The 20691-nt window shown below is 28.9% G+C and overlaps 1 protein-coding gene across 8 annotated transcripts in view; it reads left to right on the top strand.

Moving 5' to 3' along the window:
• LOC142235782 (sodium-coupled monocarboxylate transporter 2) overlaps positions 1–20691 on the top strand; it is a 406987-nt gene that overhangs the window by 348154 nt on the left and 38142 nt on the right. For all 8 annotated transcript variants that reach the window (XM_075307130.1, XM_075307217.1, XM_075307062.1 and 5 more), the window contains 2 exons: positions 18117–18291; positions 20034–20169. In XM_075307130.1, the coding sequence (XP_075163245.1) occupies positions 18117–18291; positions 20034–20169 (311 nt within the window). The remainder of the gene's footprint in view (positions 1–18116; positions 18292–20033; positions 20170–20691) is intronic.

The raw sequence follows: 20691 nt of genomic DNA, 5'->3' as shown, positions 1-20691 counted from the left end.
AAAATTCATTAGAGATGATCAAGATTTTCAATACTTCCGGATGACATGTTGGGTACACCACATGTCATCCACTCGTGCCAAAAATAATCTAACAATATTTTAAATAAGAAATTGAAATTTTGAAGATTTTGATCAAAATTTTGTGGTTAGTACGAAATAATGTTTTTTCTTCGAAAAAACTGTTTTATTATTTTATTTTAGTTATTTCAGTTACTACTTCTACAAAAAGGAAGAACTAACTCACAACGGACTTTGATAGTAGAACCACACACGAAAATTAAAACATTTACAAATATTAAATATTTATAGAAAATTTTGTTCAAATTTTATTTCTATTGAAAATTTCGTCAAAATTTTATTTCGATAAAAAATTTTCTCAAAATTTTATTTCTATAGACAATTTTGTCAAAATTTTATTTCTATGGAAATTATAAATAATTTTATTTTTATAGAAAATATTTTAAAAATTGTATTTATATACAAAATTCTGTCTAAATTTTATTTCTATATAAAAAATTTTCTCAAAATTTTATTTTATTATTTCTATAGAAAATGTTTTAAAAATTGTATTTATATAGAAAATTCTGTCTAAATTTTATTTCTCTATAAAAAATTTTCTCAAAATTTTATTTTATTATTTCTATAGAAAATTTTGTCAAAATGTTATTTCTATAGAAAATTTTGTCAAAATTTTATTTCTATAGAAAATTTTATCAAAATTTTATTTCTATAGAAAATTTTGTCAAAATTTTATTTCTATAGAAAATTTTGTCAAAATTGCACTTATATACAAAATTCTGTCTAAATTTTATTTATTTATAAAATTTTATTTTTCAAAATTTTATTTTATTATTTCTATAGAAAATTTTGTCATAATTATATTTCTATAGAAAATTTTGTCAAAATTTTATTTCTATAGAAAATTTTGTCAAAATTTTATTTCTATAGAAAATTTTGTCATAATTTTATTTCTGTAGAAAATGTTTTAAAAATTGTTTTTATACAAAATTCTGTCTAAATTTTATTTCTATATAAAATTTTTTTTTTCAAAATTTATTTTACTATTTCTATAGAAAATTTTGTCATAATTTTATTTCTATAGAAAATTTGGCCAAAATTTTTTATCTATGGAAAATTTTGTCAAAATTTTATTTCTATAGCAAATTTTGTCAAAATTTTATTTCTATAAAAAATTTTGTCAAAATTTTATTTCTATAGAACATTTTGTCAAAATTTTATTTCTATAGAAAATTTTGTCAAAATTTTATTTCTATAGAACATTTTGTCAAAATTTTATTTCTATAGAAAATGTTTTAAAAATTGTATTTATATACAAAATTCTGTCTAAATTTTATTTCTATATAAAATTTTTTTTCAAAATTTTATATTATTATTTCTATAGAAAATTTTGTCATAATTTTATTTCTATAGAAAATTTTGCCAACATTGTATATCTATAAAAAATGTTGTCAAAATTTTATTTCTATAGAAAATTTTGTCAAAATTTTATTTCTATAGAAAATTTCGTCAAAATTTTATTTCTATAGAAAATTTTCTTAAAATTTTATTTCTATAGAAAATTTTCTTAAAATTTTATTTCTATAGAAAATTTTGTCAAAATTTTAGTTCTATAGAAAATTTTGTCAAAATTTTATTTCTATAGAACATTTTGTCAAAATTTTATTTCTATAGAAAATTTTGTCAAAATTTTATTTCTATAGAAAATTTTGTCAAAATTTTATTTCTATAGAACATTTTGTCAAAATTTTATTTCTATAGAAAATTTTGTCAAAATTTTATTTCTATAGAAAATTTTGTCAACATTTTATTTCTATAGAAAATTTTGCCATAATTTTATTTCTATAGAAAATTTGGCCAAAATTTTTTATCTATGGAAAATTTTGTCAAAATTTTATTTCTATAGAAAATTTTGTCAAAATTTTATTTCTATAGAAAATTTTGTCAAAATTTTATTTCTATAGAAAATTTTGTCAAAATTTTATTTCTATAGAAAATTTTGTCAAAATTTTATTTCTATAGAAAATTTTGTCAAAATTTTATTTCTATAGAACATTTTGTCAAAATTTTATTTCTATAGAAAATGTTTTAAAAATTGTATTTATATACAAAATTCTGTCTAAATTTTATTTCTATATAAAATTTTTTTTCAAAATTTTATATTATTATTTCTATAGAAAATTTTGTCATAATTTTATTTCTAATTATACAATTATTTTTCGAGCTTTATGGACAGATATAGATTAAGGAACATGGTTAATAGAGCCATTGAAAAGAAAACGCCAGATACCAATCTATACACGCCTGGACTGTACATGTTTCGGTTCGGGCGAATGAACCTTTCCACAGCCTTTAGTATAGATCTGGCTGGGAGAGATAACTCAATTTTGGGCCCTTTATGCTAACTCCTTATGGAGAAAACATTTGGGAAATTTCCTCTTACAAATTGAATCATCTTTTCTCCCACTGTACATCATCTTTTCATATAACTTACAAGTCCCTTAATCTTATTTTTATTTCGTTTTGTTACATAGTAATGCAACAACACGAAATTTATTTTTAGAAAGCTAATTTGTTAGAATTCACCTAAGTGGTGAACAGTCGAACAATGCTTATTGTTTCTACAGTCAACTACAACATATGACAATTAACAGAAACTGGTTTCCAGGATACAACAACAATTCTAACGCGTACATTAGTCGTGTTTTTCCTAGTTTTACGACGGGCTCATCGTTGCTTATTATATTACATGTTAGCCTGATACCGAAACAGGCAATTGACGTCCAAATGCATTATATCTAATTATACAATTATTTTTCGAGCTTTATGGACAGATATAGATATATCTCTATATAGATATATATATATCTCTATATAGATATATCTCTATATCTGTCCATAAAGCTCGAAAAATAATTGTATAATTAGATATAATGCATTTGGACGTCAATTGCCTGTTTCGGTATCAGGCTAACATGTAATATAATAAGCAACGATGAGCCCGTCGTAAAACTAGGAAAAACACGACTAATGTACGCGTTAGAATTGTTGTTGTATCCTGGAAACCAGTTTCTGTTAATTGTCATATGTTGTAGTTGACTGTAGAAACAATAAGCATTGTTCGACTGTTCACCACTTAGGTGAATTCTAACAAATTAGCTTTCTAAAAATAAATTTCGTGTTGTTGCATTACTATGTAACAAAACGAAATAAAAATAAGATTAAGGGACTTGTAAGTTATATGAAAAGATGATGTACAGTGGGAGAAAAGATGATTCAATTTGTAAGAGGAAATTTCCCAAATGTTTTCTCCATAAGGAGTTAGCATAAAGGGCCCAAAATTGAGTTATCTCTCCCAGCCAGATCTATACTAAAGGCTGTGGAAAGGTTCATTCGCCCGAACCGAAACATGTACAGTCCAGGCGTGTATAGATTGGTATCTGGCGTTTTCTTTTCAATGGCTCTATTAACCATGTTCCTTAATCTATATCTGTCCATAAAGCTCGAAAAATAATTGTATAATTAGATATAATGCATTTGGACGTCAATTGCCTGTTTCGGTATCAGGCTAACATGTAATATAATAATTTTATTTCTATAGAAAATTTTGCCAAAATTGTATATCTATAGAAAATGTTGTCAAAATTTTATTTCTATAGAAAATTTTGTCAAAATTTTATTTCTATAGAAAATTTTGTCAAAAGTTTATTTCTATAGAAAATTTTGTCATAATTTTATTTCTATAGAAAATGTTTTAACAATTGTATTTATATACAAAATTCTGTCTAAATTGTATTTTTATATAAAAAATGTTTTCAAAATTTTATTTTATTATTTCTATAGAAAATGTTTTAAAAATTGTATTTATATAGAAAATTCTGTCTAAATTTTATTTCTATATAAAAAATTTTCTTAAAATTTTATTATTTCTATAGAAAATGTTGTCAAAATTTTATTTCTATCGAAAATTTCGTCAAAATTTTATTTCTATAGAAAATTTTCTTAAAATTTTATTTCTATAGAAAATTTTGTCAAAATTTTATTTCTATAGAAAAGTTTGTCAAAATTTTATTTCTATAGAAAATTTTCTCAAAATTTTATTTCTATAGAAATTTTCTCAAAATTTTATTTCTATAGAAATTTTTTCAAAATTTTATTTCTATAGAAAATTTTGTCAAAATTTTATTTCTATAGAAAATTTTGTCAAAATTTTATTTCTATAGAAAATTTTGTCAAAATTTTATTTCTATAGAAAATTTTGTCAAAATTTTTTTTCAAAATTTTATTTATATAGAAAATTTTGTCAATTTTTTTTTTCAAAATTTTATTTCTATAAAAATTTTTTTCAAAATGTTATTTCTATTTTCTCAACATGTTAGTTCTATAGATAATTTTTTGAAAATTTTATTTCTATAGAAAATTTTGTCGAAATTGTATTTCTATAGAAAATTTTGTCGAAATTTTATTTCTGTAGAAAATTTTTTCAAAATGTTATTTCTATTGGAAATTTTGTCAAATTTTCACAAAATTTTATTTCTATAGCAAGTTTTGTCAAAATTTTATTTCGAAAGAAAATATTCCCAAAATTTTATTTCTATTGAAATTTTTGTCAAAATTTTATTTCTATAGAAAATTTTCTCAAAATTTTATTTCTATTTTCTCAAAATTTTATTTCTGTAGAAAATTTTGTCGAAATTTTATTTCTATAGAAAATTATCTTAAAATTGTATTTCTGTAGAAAATTTTTCAAAATTTTATTTCTATAGAAATTTTCTCAAAATTTTATTTCTATAGAAAATTTTGTCAAAATTTTATTTCAATAGAAAATATTGTCTAAATTTTATTTCTATAGAAAATTTTGTCAAAGTTTTTTTCAAAATTTTATTTCTATATAAAATTTTCTCAAAATATTATTTATATTTTCTCAACATTTTATTTCTATAGATAATACTTTCAAAATTTTATTTCTATAGAAAATTTTGTCGAAATTTTATTTCTACAGAAAAGTATCTTAAAATTTTATTTCTATAGAAAATTTTGTCGAAATTTTATTTCTGTAGAAAATTTTTTCAACATTTTATTTCTATAGGAAATTTTGTCAAAATGTTAGTTCTATAAAATTTTTTTGTCAACATTTTATTTCTATAGAAAATTTTCTAAAAAATTTGATTTATTTAGAAAATTTTGTCGAATATTTATTTCTAAAGAAACTTTTATCGAAATTTTATTTGATTCGTTTTGTTTTGTTATTGTTGTTTTTTTCTTTAATCATTGTTGTTTTTTTATTTCAGCCTAAAACCATGCCTTGACTAAACTACAAGTGTAGCTTAACCAACAGAGGAAAATAATGTTTGTCAAATTTAGTTGGGCAAAGCCCTATAGACTGCAAGATGGTTGGATGGACGCATGTTTCGGAATTACCACATTCCTCATCAGCATCCTCTACTTGCAGCAAAACTATCAACCAATTATCAGAATAAATTCAGGCAGTTCACTAAACCCAACAGTGAACCACACTTGAACCTTCCGAAAATAGGTTTTACATGATAGCCGGCTTATGCCGAAATAAATTCGTACAAACATATCTCGATTTGAGTGTAGTTGGCTGGGTTTATTTTGTGCGTGCTTCCTCTTTTTCTCATTCGCTTTGTTTTGTTATTGTTGTTTTTTCCCTTTAATCATTGTTGTTGTTTTTGATTTCAGATTATTTCTATAGAAAATTTTTTCGAAATTTTATTTGTAAAGTAATTTTATATATAAAGCAAATATATGTACTATCTTAGTTGGAGAGGAATATTTTGCAAAATCTACCAAAACATCAAGAGATCTACCAATCTACCAAACTGTACAAAATCTAACATTTTTGATAGAATTCTACCAACTGGAGCAACCGTGGTTGGGGATCGAAACGACTTTTTTGTAAGCTTTTTTTGCTGGGTAATTGATCGTACGTATGAGAATTTAAGCCTTAAAAATCCAAATCCATGGTTTTGTTCAGTGTGGGTATAATGATTGCTCTAGCGTTGTTGTTCTTGTTAATAAATTTTCAGTAATAATATTATTAACACAAATTTCATTTAAATAAATATTGTTTTTTTCTTTCGTTTATCCTTATGGATATGGATGCTAGCTATGTTGTCGACTGACTCACCACGTCCCACGAACAACATGCTGGGTATGAGGCTGATAGTATGACAGCAAATTTTATGACAGAGATAACCCTTGGAAATGAAAAACTTGATGTAATTCAAGAGGAAGTCATAAATATATGAAATTTCCTGAATACAGAAAAAAACGACAGGATATCCATATGGAAAAGCATCACCACCGATGCTACATATCGTCGGTGTGACATAGCGGAAACGAGCTCTAAGTTGGGTTTTGTTGTAGCCTTTGAATTCCATCATCATCATCAACACTTTTTTTTTATCATTCAGTGTTTGTTGTAACAATTAACCCGTCTGGCATCATTTGCCGAGTAGGTCTTTTATTTAAAAGAACTGTCACATGGATTTGTGAAATGATATAAAAATTGGGTTTTATAATATATGGTCATTGGTATTGTTGCAGTGAAATGTGTCTTAAGATGATAAATATTTGTCGCGTAGTGTTGGAATAGTATAGAGGGATATACGATATGCGAGTGTCTCGTTACAACATTTCTATGATCATTTCCTTAATATTGTATTGCATTTTTATACCTTTTGTTATTTATTTAATTTCCGTAAAATATAAATATGGAATAATTTCTCAATTTTATATCGTAACGTTAAGAAAAGTCATATTAAATTTTTATGTAATAGTTTTAGTATCATTGCTTTTGTTAAGATGTACTTTTGTTCTCTGAGGTTAGTAACCAATAAAGTCGCAACTAATTATATTAATTAAGGGGGGAATTATATTCTTCTTTTCCTTTATTCTTTTGGAAAACCTCTACGAATTTTATTGGCTCTTGATTGACAATTAGAACTAACGTACGTATTATTATAAATTTCCCCATAGAGAAAACAGAGATTGTAAGTGTTTTGAGAGATCCTCTCAAAACTTATTGAGACTAATATGCTTGTCGCGTTAGTTTGAGGAGCTATGGTTTGGCTGGTAGTGCGTGTTTTTGTGTGTTGCCTTTTGTTTTTCTACCATATGAAAAGTAGTTTGAGAATCATTGCTAACAGTTTCTATACGGTTATCGTTCTTCGCTTTTCGGTAATCAAAAGCAATGACATTGTATTTGTTATTTCTGAGTCAGTGTGTATTTGGCTTTTGTTAGGCTGTCATGGAAAAGTATCATTTTTTGCTATTCGCTGCTCTAAATGACAATATTATTCTTCTGTCTTTACTCAGAATTTCGATAATCGAATTTTCCACAGTTTGTACCAAAAATGGCAGATCTTTTACTGTTTGGTAAATTGGTAGAATTCTTGATGTTTTGGTAGATTTTACCAAATATTCCTCTCCAACTAAGAGGAACTTCATAAATTTTCTATAGACATAAAATTTTGACACAATTTTCCATAGAAGTAAAATTTATACAAAAATTTCCATAGAAATACAATTTGGACAAAGTTTTCTATTCCAATAAAATTTTTATTTTTTTTTTTAATTTTCTATAGCAATAACATCTTGACAAAATTGTGTATAGAAATAAAATTTTGACAAAATTTTCTATCGAAATAGAATTTTGCTAAAATTTTGACAAAATTGTCTAAAGAAATAAAATTTTGAACAAATTTTCTGTAGAAATAAAATGTTGAAAAAATTTTCTAGAGAAATAAAATTTTGACAAAATTTTCTAGAGAAATAAATTTTTGACAAAATTTTATAGAGAAATAAAATTTTGACAAAATTTTATAGAGAAATAAAATTTTGACAAAATTTTATAGAGAAATAAAATTTTGAACAAATTTTCTGTAGAAATAAAATGTTGGCCAAATTTTCTATAGAAATAACATTTTGACAAAATTTTCTATAGAAATAGAATTTTGACAAAATCAAAAAATCCTAAAGAAAAAAAATTTAACAAATTTTTCTCTGGAAAGAAAATTTTGATAAATTTTCTATACAAATAAAATTTTGACAAAATTTTCTATAGAAATACAATTTTGACAAAATTTTCTATAGAAATAAAATTTTAAAAAATTTTTTACAGAAATAGAATTTTGACAAAATTTTCTGTATAAATTAAATTTTGCCAAAATCAAAAAATCTTAAAGGAAAAAATTTTAACAAATTATATTCTGGAAGTAAAATTTTGACAAATTTTTCTGTACAAATAAAATTTTGCCAAAATTTTCTATAGAAATAAAATTTTGACAAAATTTTTAAAGAAACAGAATTTTGACAAAATTTTCTGTAAAAATAAGATTTTGACAAAACTAAAAAAAAATCCTATAGAAAAAAGTTTAACTAATATTATTCTGGAAATAAAATTTTCACAGATTTTTCTATACAAATAGAATTTTGAAAAAAAATTTTATAGAAATAAAATTTTGGCTAAATTTTTTATAGAAATAACATTTTGACAAAATTTTTTATAGAAATAAAATGTCGATAAAATTTTCTATTTAAACTAAATTTTGACAAAATCAAAAAATCCTCTAGAAATCTAATTTTATTCTACAAATAAAATAGTGATAATTTTGTCGTACTAATAAAATTTTCTCTAGAAATAAAATTTTGGCCAAATTTTATATAGAAATAAAATTTTGACAAAATTTTTTATAGAAATAAAATTTTGACAAAATTTTCTATAGAAATAAAATTTCGACAAAATTTTCTGTAGAAATAAAATTTTGACCAAATATTCTATAGAAATAAAATGTTAACAATATTTTTCTATAGAAATAAAATTTTACCAAATTATCTATAGAAATACAATTTTGACAAAATTTTCTATAGAAATAAAATTTTGACAAAATTTTCTATAGAAATAAAATTTTGACAAAAATTTTCTATAGAAATACAGTTTTGACAAAATTTTCTATAGAAATAAAATTTTGACAAAATTTTCTATAGAAATAAAATTTTGACAAAAATTTTCTATAGAAATAAAATTTTGACAAAATTTTCTATAAAAATAAAATTTTGACAAAATTTTCTATAGGAATAAAATTTTAACAAAATTTTCCAAAGAAATAGAATTTTCTATAGAAACAAAATTTTTTTAAAATTTTCTATAGAAATAGAATTTTGACAAAATTTTTTATAAAAATAAAATTTTGACAAAAATTTTTTATAAAAATAGAATTTTGACAAAATCAAAAAATCCTTCAGAAAAAAAAATATTAAAAAAATTTTACTCTGGAAATAAAATTTTTATAAAATATTCTATAGAAATAAAATTTTGACAAAACCAAAAAATCCTATAGAAAAAAATTGTAACAAATTTTTCTCTGGAAATAAAATTTTGGCGAAAATTTCTATAGAAATAAAATTTTGATAATATTGTCTATACAAATAAAATTTCGACAAAATTTTCTGTAGAAATAAAATTTTGATAAAATTTTCTTTAGAACTAAAACAAAATATTCTATAGAAATTCTATATAAAATATTCTATAGAAATTCTATGCAAAATATTCTATAGAAATAAAATGTTAACAATATTTTCTATAGAAATAACATTTTAACAAATTTTTCTATAGAAATAAAATTTTAGAAAGTAAAATTTTTTGTTTGGTAAAATTTTCTCCAAATTTTGGTAGATTTCTTTTTGGCTCGAGTGGCAACTGTGATCTCAAGACAACATTTGTTATCTATGCAATTGTACAAAATACTTTTGATAATATAGTATCATGATGTAAAATCACAAAACTAAAATGTTGCTTGATTTAATTTTAAATCTTTCATTATTTTTGTTTCGTCAAATCCCTTGTCAGCAATTCGAACCTTATACAAAGTTGCTTGAAATTTAAAGAAACCTTCAGAGTGTGTCATTCAAATGGAGGACAATGCAATTCAAACGATAACATCGAATGCATGCATCCTTGTCATCCATTTGGGTTACACGACTCATTTCCACATCAAACACTAGGGACACATTGTAACGACTTGAGAAATATTTCACCACCTTCAAATGGAAATCAACGGATCCCACATACCAGCAGCGGCAGGAGCTGAAGCTATAGTCGAATTGGCAAAAGAAATTAATTATTTTGTAGAGATCGAGTAGCAGCAGTGTGTCTGCAAGGCAACGTCTTGCCTTGCCCTCCCCCTCAGCAAAATGTGAATGAAGAAGATTTTTAAAATAAATTTAATTTGCAACAATTTGAAAGGTTTCCAAATGTTCTTCAGCAATATTGTGTTTTGTCTTCGCATTCCCCCTTTACCCATTTCAACATTCATGGACTAAAGAATTTCTCTAAGACACAACAACAATGCCCAGGAGCAATACATAAATAAGTTTCTTGAGAATACAGAGGAATCTAATCTTGGTGAACATTGTAGCAACAAGAGATTGAATGAGTGAGTGTTGCTTTACAAGGCAACAAATCTTCATAAAATAGATATATATGTGGGAATATACATTCATCTAAATGAACATCATAGAGGTTGCAAATTAGCGAAAATGAGAGATTGTGGGATTTTTCTTTTGCATTGGAGTCCATCAATCCAACCAAGAACAAAATTAAACCATCTGTGGTGAAGGTTTTCTGCGGATGTTTCAGGAGCATAATGTTACATTTCCACGGGTAACATGTTTTATGTTTGTCATAATCATGTTTTTTTCTTGGAAATAATAACCGAGACGGATTCTTACAATAAAATTTTCTGAAGCTTTATCAAAATCTGACCGAATGTGTGATCACTTTAAAATCTAAAATGTCCAACTCTCACTGCACATACATCCTCCCCCATACCTATCATTATCTTTCACTTAATCCTATTACTCTCATTGCTTTGGCTCACTCTCTTGCTATCAACGATCTCCTAATGACTCTCAAACTATGTTTTTCATATAGTTATTACCAAAGCCAAATACAAAACCAAACACATATGTAAACAACAGCCACTTAAACTAACACAACAACCCCAACGATTGACCCCAAATGTATATCGTAAAATCTAAGAGGAATTTTACGAGATAAATTTTATGAGAATAGTTCCGAAGCTTTAGTAACACTAATTTAAACAATTATATACGGCCGTAAGTTCAGCGAGGCCGAAGCTTATGTACCCTCCACTATGGATTTCGTAGAAACTTCTTCTAAAGACTGTCATCCACAATCGAATTACTTGGGTTGCGGTAACGCTTGCCAATGGCATGGTATCTTAAAACCTCCTAGCAACGTCTTCTAAATTGTAAGTAAGTCTATAAAATAAAATTTTGACAAAATTTTCTAAAGAAATTTTAAAAAAATTTTCTATAGAAATGAAATTTTAACAAAATTTTCTATAGAAATAAAATTTTAACAAAATTTTCTATAGAAATAAAATTTTAACAAAATTTTCTATATAAATAAAATTTTGGCAAAATTTTTAATAGAAATAAAATTTTGGCAAAATTTTAACAAAATTTTCTATAGAAATAAAATTTTAACAAAATTTTCTATAGAAATAAAATTTTAACAAAATTTTCTATATAAATAAAATTTTGGCAAAATTTTTAATAGAAATAAAATTTTGGCAAAATTTTCTATGGAAATAAAATTTTGGTAGATTATTTTTGTCTCGAGTGGCAACCATGATTATGAACCGATATGGACCAACTTTTTTGTATGAACCAGTTTTGGTACGGTTGTTAGCGGACATATACTAACACCACGTTCCAAATTTGAACCGGATCGGATGAATTTTGCTCCTCCATGAGGCTTCGGAGGTGAAATCTGGGGAACGGTTTATATGGGAGCTATATATAACTATGGACCGATATGGACCATTTCTGGCATGGTTGTTAGAGATCATACACTATGTTAAATTTCAACCGGATCGGATGACATTTGCTTTTCTTAGAGGCTTCGCAAGCCAAAACTGGGGATCGGTTTATATGGGGGCTATATATAATTATGGACCCATGTGGACCAATTTTTGCTCCTCCAAGAGGCTCCGGAGGTCAAATCTGGGGATCGGTTTATATGGGGGCTATATATAATTATGAACCGATGTGGACCAAATTTGCATGGTTGTTATACTAACACCACGTTCCAAATTTGAACCGGATCGGATGAAATTTGCTTTTCTTTGAGTCTCTGCAAGCCATTATGGACCCATGTGGACCAATTTTTGCTCCTCCAAGAGGCTCCGGAGGAGAACGGTTTATATGGGGGCTATATATAATTATGGACCGATGTGGACCAATTCTGGCATGGCTGTTAGAGACGATATACCAACATCATGTACCAAATTTCTGCCGGATCGGATGAGATTTGCTTTTCTTTGAAGCTCCGCAAGCCAAATCTAGGGATCGGTTTATATGGGAGCTATATATAATTATGGACCGATGTGGACCAATTTCTGCACGGTTGTTAGAGACGATATAACAAAACCATTTACCAAATTTCAGCCGGATCTGATGAAATTTGCTTCTCTTTGAGGCTCCGCAAGCCAAATCTGGGGATCGGTTTATATGGGAGCTACATATAATTATGAACCGATGTGGACCAACTTCTGCACGGTTGTTAGAGACGATATAACAACACCATTTACCAAATTTCAGCCGGATCGGATGAAATTTGCTCCTCTTTGAGGCTCCGCAAGCCAAATCTGGGGATCGGTTTATATGGGGGCTATATATAATTATGGACCGATGTGGACCAATTTTTGCATGGTTGTTAGAGACTACATACCAACACTATGTACAAAATTTCAGCCGAATCGGATCCAATTTGCTTCTCTTTGAGGTTCCGCAAGCCAAATTTAGGGATTGGTTTATATGGGGGCTATATATAATTATGGACCGATGTGGACCAATTTTTGCATGGTTGTTAAAGATCATATATCAACACCATGTACCAAATTTCAGCAGGATCGGATGAAATTTGCTTCTCTTTGAGGCTCCGCAAGCCAAATCTGGGGATCGGTTTATATGGGAGCTATATATAATTATGGACCGATGTGGACCAATTTCTGCACGGTTGTTACAGACGATATACCAACACCATTTACCAAATTTCAGCCGAATCGGATGAAATTTGCTGCTCTTTGAGGCTCCGCAAGCCAAATCTGGGGATCGGTTTATATGGGCGCTATATATAATTATGGACCGATGTGGACCAATTTCTGCACGGTTGTTAGAGACGATATACCAACACTATTTACCAAATTTCAGCCGGATCGGATGAAATTTGCTTCTCTTTGAGGTTTCGCAAGCCAAATCTGGCGATCGGTTTATATGGGGGCTATATATAATTATGGACCGATGTGGACCAATTTTTGCATGGTTGTTAGAGACGATATACCAACACCATGTATCAAATTTCAGCCGCATCGGATGAAATATGCTGCTCTTTGAGGCTCCGCAAGCCAAATCTGGCGATCGGTTTATATGGGGGCTATACGTAAACGTGGACCGATATGGCCTATTTGCAATACCACCTGACCTACATCAATAACAACTACTTGTGCCGAGTTTCAAGTCGATAGCTTGTTTCGTTCGGAAGTTAGCGTGATTTCAACGGACGGACGGACATGCTTAGATCGACTCAGAATTTCACCTCGACCCAGAATATATATACTTTATGGGGTCTTAGAGCAATATTTCGATGTGTTACAAACGGAATGACAAAGTTAATATACCCCCCATCCCATGGTGGGTGGTATAAAAACCCCCATTTCTAGTTACACATAACCGACTAGGATCCCAGTTAATCATAAAGCTATTGATTTCGATCTACATAAGTGTATAGGGCATAGCAAATATACATGGTAGCTGATATGTAATGCGACAAATTAAAGCGTTATATTTTGTTTATTTTCAATTTTATTGTTCAAAAGAAAAAATGTCGGAAATAATATTAAAGTTTAGAACCAGTTTACATTTGTGTCACTAATCAAACTATCGACAAAGAGATCACACCATGCACGAAGCACCGTCTCGTAATGATCGGTACTTTGATATTTTTTAGTTCCAGCCTTACTCCCAGCGCAAAAGTCCAACGAATTGAGATCCGGAGATTTTTTATTACAACACACGGACGGACATCATTATATCGACTAAAAATTCCCCCCTGATCAAGAATTTTTGTAATTTATATAGTCAGTTATCGATGTCTTACAAACATCACTATTCTATGCTGGTGGGTATAAAAATAGCAAAATTATGCCAATATTTACTATTTTTATTTGTACGTAGAATCTACTATAATGTTGCACACCCTCCATAAACCCAATATTTTATTATCTTTTAAAAAATTCAACAAAAATAAAATAAATCAAAAGGATTGAAAATCCCTTCAAACTTTCCATGAGAAAAAAATCTACATCCCTAATACCAACATACACATAGACGTACACTTTTAAACACAAACCCGCATCTAAACAGATGTCCTTTTTTACATTTTTATTTTTCTATGGCTTTGAATTGTAAGGGGGAGCTTCTAGGTATTTTCACCAAAGGGGAAATGGTAAATTTCTCTTCGTTTCCATTTCTCTTTGAAATTTTGAAGACAAATGCACTTAATTTTTACAACTGTTCTATTGTTCCTGAGAACATTTACACATACACACACACACCCATACGCACACCCAACACACAAGCTATTCCATCTTTTGTTGCCTCAAGGATCGTTAAGTTTTAGCAACAACTCCGATGAGTTAGTAACCTCCTCAACATAAGGGAGAAAGTTTGATTATATGGAGATAAAAGGAGATAAATTTTGTATTTTCTTGAGCTATAAGCAGTGAGTGAGCAGAGAAGAAATAGTCATGGTGTTAGATGATATAACAGAAGAGACATATGAAGTTGTTGTTTTTGCTGTTGCTGTTATCATGCAAAAGGGAACCAATATCTTTTAGAGTTAAATGCATGCATGCGTATAAGAGTAAAACTAAGTTTTTCAAATGAATGATTTGAATTTTGTAAAGTTTAGCAGTTGAAGAGGACTTTGAATACATGGAAATCCTATAATTTATGTTTTGTTTTCCTACACTCAAGCAATGGCATGACAGTGGTCAGTGAAATAGTATTCAAAATTGGGTTTGTAATATTATTAAGAGCTTAGATTAAGTTCTAAGGTCAAGAGTATTCCGAGACACAAATGTTAGATCGTCAGATGTTCTTTAATCTCACTAAAGAAAACCTAGCCATCGAGCCATCATGGAGCAATGGTTAGCGGCCGTCTTGCATACAATGGGTCATGGGTTCAATGCCACACACAAAGAAGGAATATGATGACTTCCCAGAGTCACCCAGCAAACAAATTTGGAAGTGCTTCTAAAGGCACAACACTTCCAAAAATGTCCTCCCTAAGATGTTCTTTATTTTAACTGCACAGGGAGTTTATTTGAGTCATTTTTTTATAACTCGCTGTTTTTCATATTTTTAAAGGGAAATTTAATTTTTTTTGTTTCAAAAAGGTTAAAAACAGAATAAGAATTATTACAATAGTGTAAATTATTTAAATTTTGCCGAAAAACATGCTAAATCCTTTTTAGAAACATTGCGATTTTTTGAAAATATTTGATGTCAAACGTTCCAGACAAGCGTTATAATGCATTAAAAATCATAAAAAATTTTAAAAATTACTTATTCGTCAAAATATCACAAAATTTCTTAATTCACATCCAAAACATTGGATTCGCTTCACACCTTAAGGAGTGATGGAAATTCAGTCAAACGGCTGTTGAAATGGTGGACATCCGTCCTATGACAAGCCCATGTTAAATTCATCGCTTCTGCGTCAATTTTGCACCACTTCCGGATACAAAAAGAACATTTTCACTGCTTTTTTGGCGACGCTTTTTTTTTTTGCTGGGCAATTGTTATTTTTGGATGGGGAGAAAAATAACATTTTTGCTCAAGGAGGTGTTTTCTACACCCAGAGAAGGAATATGATCACCTCAAACATGTTTCAAGAGCAAAATGTTATTTTTGGATGGAGACCATGTAACATGTTCGCCGCAACCATGTTATTTTCTCGGAAATTATGTATCTGTTTTCGGAAAGCATGTTATGTTTGCAGAGAAAACAAAATGTTTGCGACAAACATGTTACATGGTCACCATCCAAAAATAAAATTTTGCTCTTGAAACATGTTTGAGGTGATAATATTCCTTCTCTGGGTGTAAGTAATGCTGAAAATATTAGTTAGTTAGATAATTATGGTAACAATATCACCAATATTTTTTATACCCTCCACCATAGGATGGGGGTATATTAACTTTGCCATTCCGTTTGTAACACATCGAAATATTGCTCTAAGACCACATAAAGTATATATATTCTGGGTCGTGGTGCAATTCTGAGTCGATCTGAGCATGTCCGTCCGTCCGTCCGTCTGTTGAAATCACGCTAACTTCCGAACGAAACAAGCTATCGACTTGAAACTTGGCACAAGTAGTTGTTATTGATGTAGGTCGGATAGTATTGCAAATGGGCCATATCGGTCCACTTTTACGTATAGCCCCCATATAAACGGACCCCCAAATTTGGCTTGCGATCGCTCTAAGAGAAGCAAATTTCATCCGAACCGGCTGAAATTTGGTACATGGTGTTAGAATATGGTCTCTAGCAACCATGCAAAAATTGGTCCATATCGGCTCATAATTACATATAGCCCCCGTATAAACCGATCCCCCAAATTTGGCTTGCGATCGCTCTAAGAGAAGCAAATTTCATCCGAACCGGCTGAAATTTGGTACATAGTGTTAGTATATGGTCTCTAGCAACCATGCAAAAATTGGTCCATATCGGCTCATAATTACATATAGCCCCCGTACAAACCGATCCCCCGATTTGGTTTGCGGAGCCTCTAAGAGAACCAAATTTCATCCGATCCGGCTGAAATTTGGTACATGGTGTTAGTATATGGGCTCTAACAACCATGCAAAAATTGGTCCACATCGGTCCATAATTATATATAGCCCCCATATAAACCGATCCCCCGATTTGGCTTCTAAGAGAAGCAAATTTCATCCGATCCGGCTGAAATTTGGTACATGGTATAGGTATATGCTCTCTAACAACTATGCAAAAATTGGTCCATATCGGTCCATAATTATATATAGTCCCGATATAAACCGTTCCCCAGATTTGATCTCCGGAGCCTCTTGGAGGAGCAAAATTCATCCGATCCGGTTGAAATTTGCAACGTGGTGTTAGTATAAGGCCGCTAATATCCATGCCAAAATTGGTCCATATCGGCTTATAGTTATATATAGCCGATCCCCAATCAAACAAAAATTGGTCTATATCGGTTCATATTCATGGTTGCCACTCGAGCCAAAAATAATCTAACAAAATTTTATTTTTATGGAAAACATTGTCAAAATGTTATTTCTATAGAAAATTTTGTAAAAATTTTATTTCTATAGAAAATTTTGTAAAAGTTTTATTTCTATAGAAAATTTTGTCAAAATTTTATAATATTTTTTTTCCAAATTTTATTTCTATAGAAAATTTTTTCCAAATTTTAATTCTATAGAAAATGTTGTCAAAATTCTATTTTGTCAAAATTTTAGTTCTATAGAAACTTTAAACTTAATTATATACGAATTTAATCGGCCTTTTTTAGTTTAATATATACTACGTATGGACTACCTTGTAATTTAGAAGACGATGTTAGAAAGTTTTAAGATACCTTGCCATCGGCAAGTGTTACCGCAACCCAAGTAATTCGATTGTGGATGACAGTCTTCAGTAGAAGTTTCTACGCAATCCATGCTGGAGGGTACATAAGCTGCGGCCTGGCCGAACTTACGGCCGTATATACTTGTTTTAAATTAAAAACTTAATAGAATTTTAAAAAAATTCAATTTCAAAATTAATTTATTCATTCGTTTTTTAATGCAAACAAAAAGTTGTTGCTTGCTAGCTGATATGTTAAAATCTTTCATAATCCGTTTGCAAAAACTTAATTATTACATCTCTATAGAATCTCACTATGAATTCTCTCTATAATCACATACCTTTTACCAATGTCCACTTTATTTTTGTACTCTTTCTAGATTTAAATCTCGCATGGTTCGTTGTTTGGCTTCAGCTACCTATATTATACGTCAAATATGTTCACTTGGCGTCACTGTCTATACACCAAGTGTAGCCTTGGCCACTGTTATTGGCATTCCATATTGGGCATCCATTAGTGGTATGGCGACAATTTGTATATTTTTCTCCATTAAGGTAAGTAATGTTTCGCTATATTGTGCAACATCATAAAGCAGGATATAATAGTAAAGCAACAAACCGTTCAAATGTTACAACAAGCACTCACCGGCTATGGGGTAGATTTACCCTACATCAATAACTGCCCAAAATATAATAATTATGATCTACCAAATCTTATCACAAATAATCTATGAATCTTTAAATCAATGAAAAAATCCAAGACACACAAATAACGTGTCATACATTATGAATAACTTTAAATCCGTAAATCCATATACATTCATACAGTCATGGCTGTCCGTCCGTCTGTCCTCTTATTTCTGTATTCGCAAGAGAGTTCTTGAATTTTTCTCCTGATTTTCAAAGATTTCACACGAGGTAATTAATTTAGCGAAAATATATATGTACCATCCAAATTAAAAACAAAAAAACCTTTCATTTATTAACCGAATTTCTTTAAATCTATGAAAAAATCCAAGACAACATGAAAAAAGTCTCTCTTAAATTGCTACACTCCAGCATTTCATCATGTAGTACTCTCTTAAGATAATACTCTATTCAATATTGCCACTTTGTACTCTGTTAATATATTTATCAAAAGTGCAAAATAAAGTGAATCTATCCATGTAAATCATATCTCTCAAATGTACCTTTAACCCTCTAATTCCCATTTAATAGGAAGCTTTTAGTAAAACACACCTTAATATGTTACAACAAAAATGGGCAAAATAAAAAGAAAACTTATTTGAAACTATTCAAGAGGCTTTGCAGCATATACCGCATAAATTTTTCTTGGTTAGGTTTCTTGCTTTTGTGTCGTTAACATTGAATATTTAATCAGCTGGCAAAAAAATTGGGGCATTAGAGGGTTCACATAGACAAAACGAAAAGGACACATACTCTAAACGAAAAGTGGCTAAGAGCAACTCATTATTTCGCCAAATGGGTCTCTCTTAAAATGATACTCTCTTCTGATAGATCTTTAACATTTTATGCGACAATATACTTATCAAAAGTACAAATACTTATCGTATCCATATCAGATATATTATAAATCCACTGTAAATAAAATGAAACTATCCATGTAAATGAGATCTCTCAAATTTTCCATGTACCATTAACATAAACAAAACGAAAAGGGCATATTTTGTGGCTAAGAGCAATTCACTATTTCGCCAAGTGGGTCTCTCTTAAAATGATACTCACTTCAGATAGAACTCTAACATTATATGCCACATGGTACTCATTTAATATACTTACCAAAAACACAAATACCTATTGTATCTATATCAGGTTAAGAGGTAGATCAGGGATGGGCAGAGAGGATTTTATGTTTGTGTGCAAGTTCTTATAATTCCTCACTTTATGCACATCGAGAAGTGTGACTCGAATTTGGAATTAACAAAAATTTGTTTCATTTCCATTTGGAAGGAAGGCTTTGCCAAGTTTTTTTTTTAATTTTTTCTATTTAAAGATACATTTCATCACTAATAATATTATATTTCTCCTTATGAATAAAGGAGTATGTTTTGGAGAGTAAAAGCAAAACACTGCCCATCTCTGATGTAGATCCACTGTAAATAAAATGAAATTATCTAACGGCAATAAGATCTCTCAAAAGTACCAAACACCATTAACATAAACACATTTGCTTAGAGTGCTATATAGTCGGTTTCTCTCGACTTTATCCCTTTCTCAATTTTTTGATCTTTTTTTTTAATGCTTCATTTGCTGTTTTTTCTCTTCCTTTCACACAGGGTGGACTTAAAGCAGCCATAAATGCTGATGTTATACAGACGGTTACCGTTATAATAGTTTCAATCGTCATAATTGTCAAAGGCACCATATACAGCGGTGGCCCAAAGGAGGTATATGACATAAATCGTAGAGATGGTAAGTTTCTAAAAACGAATGCGGGTAATTATTAGAGTGGAAAGAGAATTTTTAGTTGAGCACTGTTGCAATAGTATTTGTTATCCCGTTTTGTTTAACCGTGATTTAGCATTGGAGTAATATGAGTCACCATTGCAGTTCATCATCTTTGTGTTAATTTAGATGGAGATATACTGAATATAAATAAATGTAAAATCAACCAAGAGATAATAATAAAAATAATAATAAAATAAAAAATTGCTATTTCCCTAAAGATTTTTTGGGCATAAAAAATCAAAATGATTGATGCTTTTCTCACTCCGGGCAATAAACCCTTAGACTATACCAAAGAAGTATTTGACTTTGTTTAAGGTCATAGGGAGAGATATGACCGATATAAGTTGATGATATGATTACTAAATTTAACATCCTTTATTTGTCGCTGTTGGAAACTGCACAGTTTTCATTTGGTTTCCAGTGAAAATGCTCTATATTGATCCATTCGAATTTATTTTTTTAATTGTTTCATTTAATCCTAGAGAT

Source organism: Haematobia irritans, chromosome 1 (assembly GCF_050003625.1).
Source record: "Haematobia irritans isolate KBUSLIRL chromosome 1, ASM5000362v1, whole genome shotgun sequence".
NCBI classification, from domain to species: domain Eukaryota; kingdom Metazoa; phylum Arthropoda; class Insecta; order Diptera; family Muscidae; genus Haematobia; species Haematobia irritans.
Note: the sequence above shows the minus strand (reverse complement) of the source record. Positions and strands in the feature narration are given on the sequence as shown.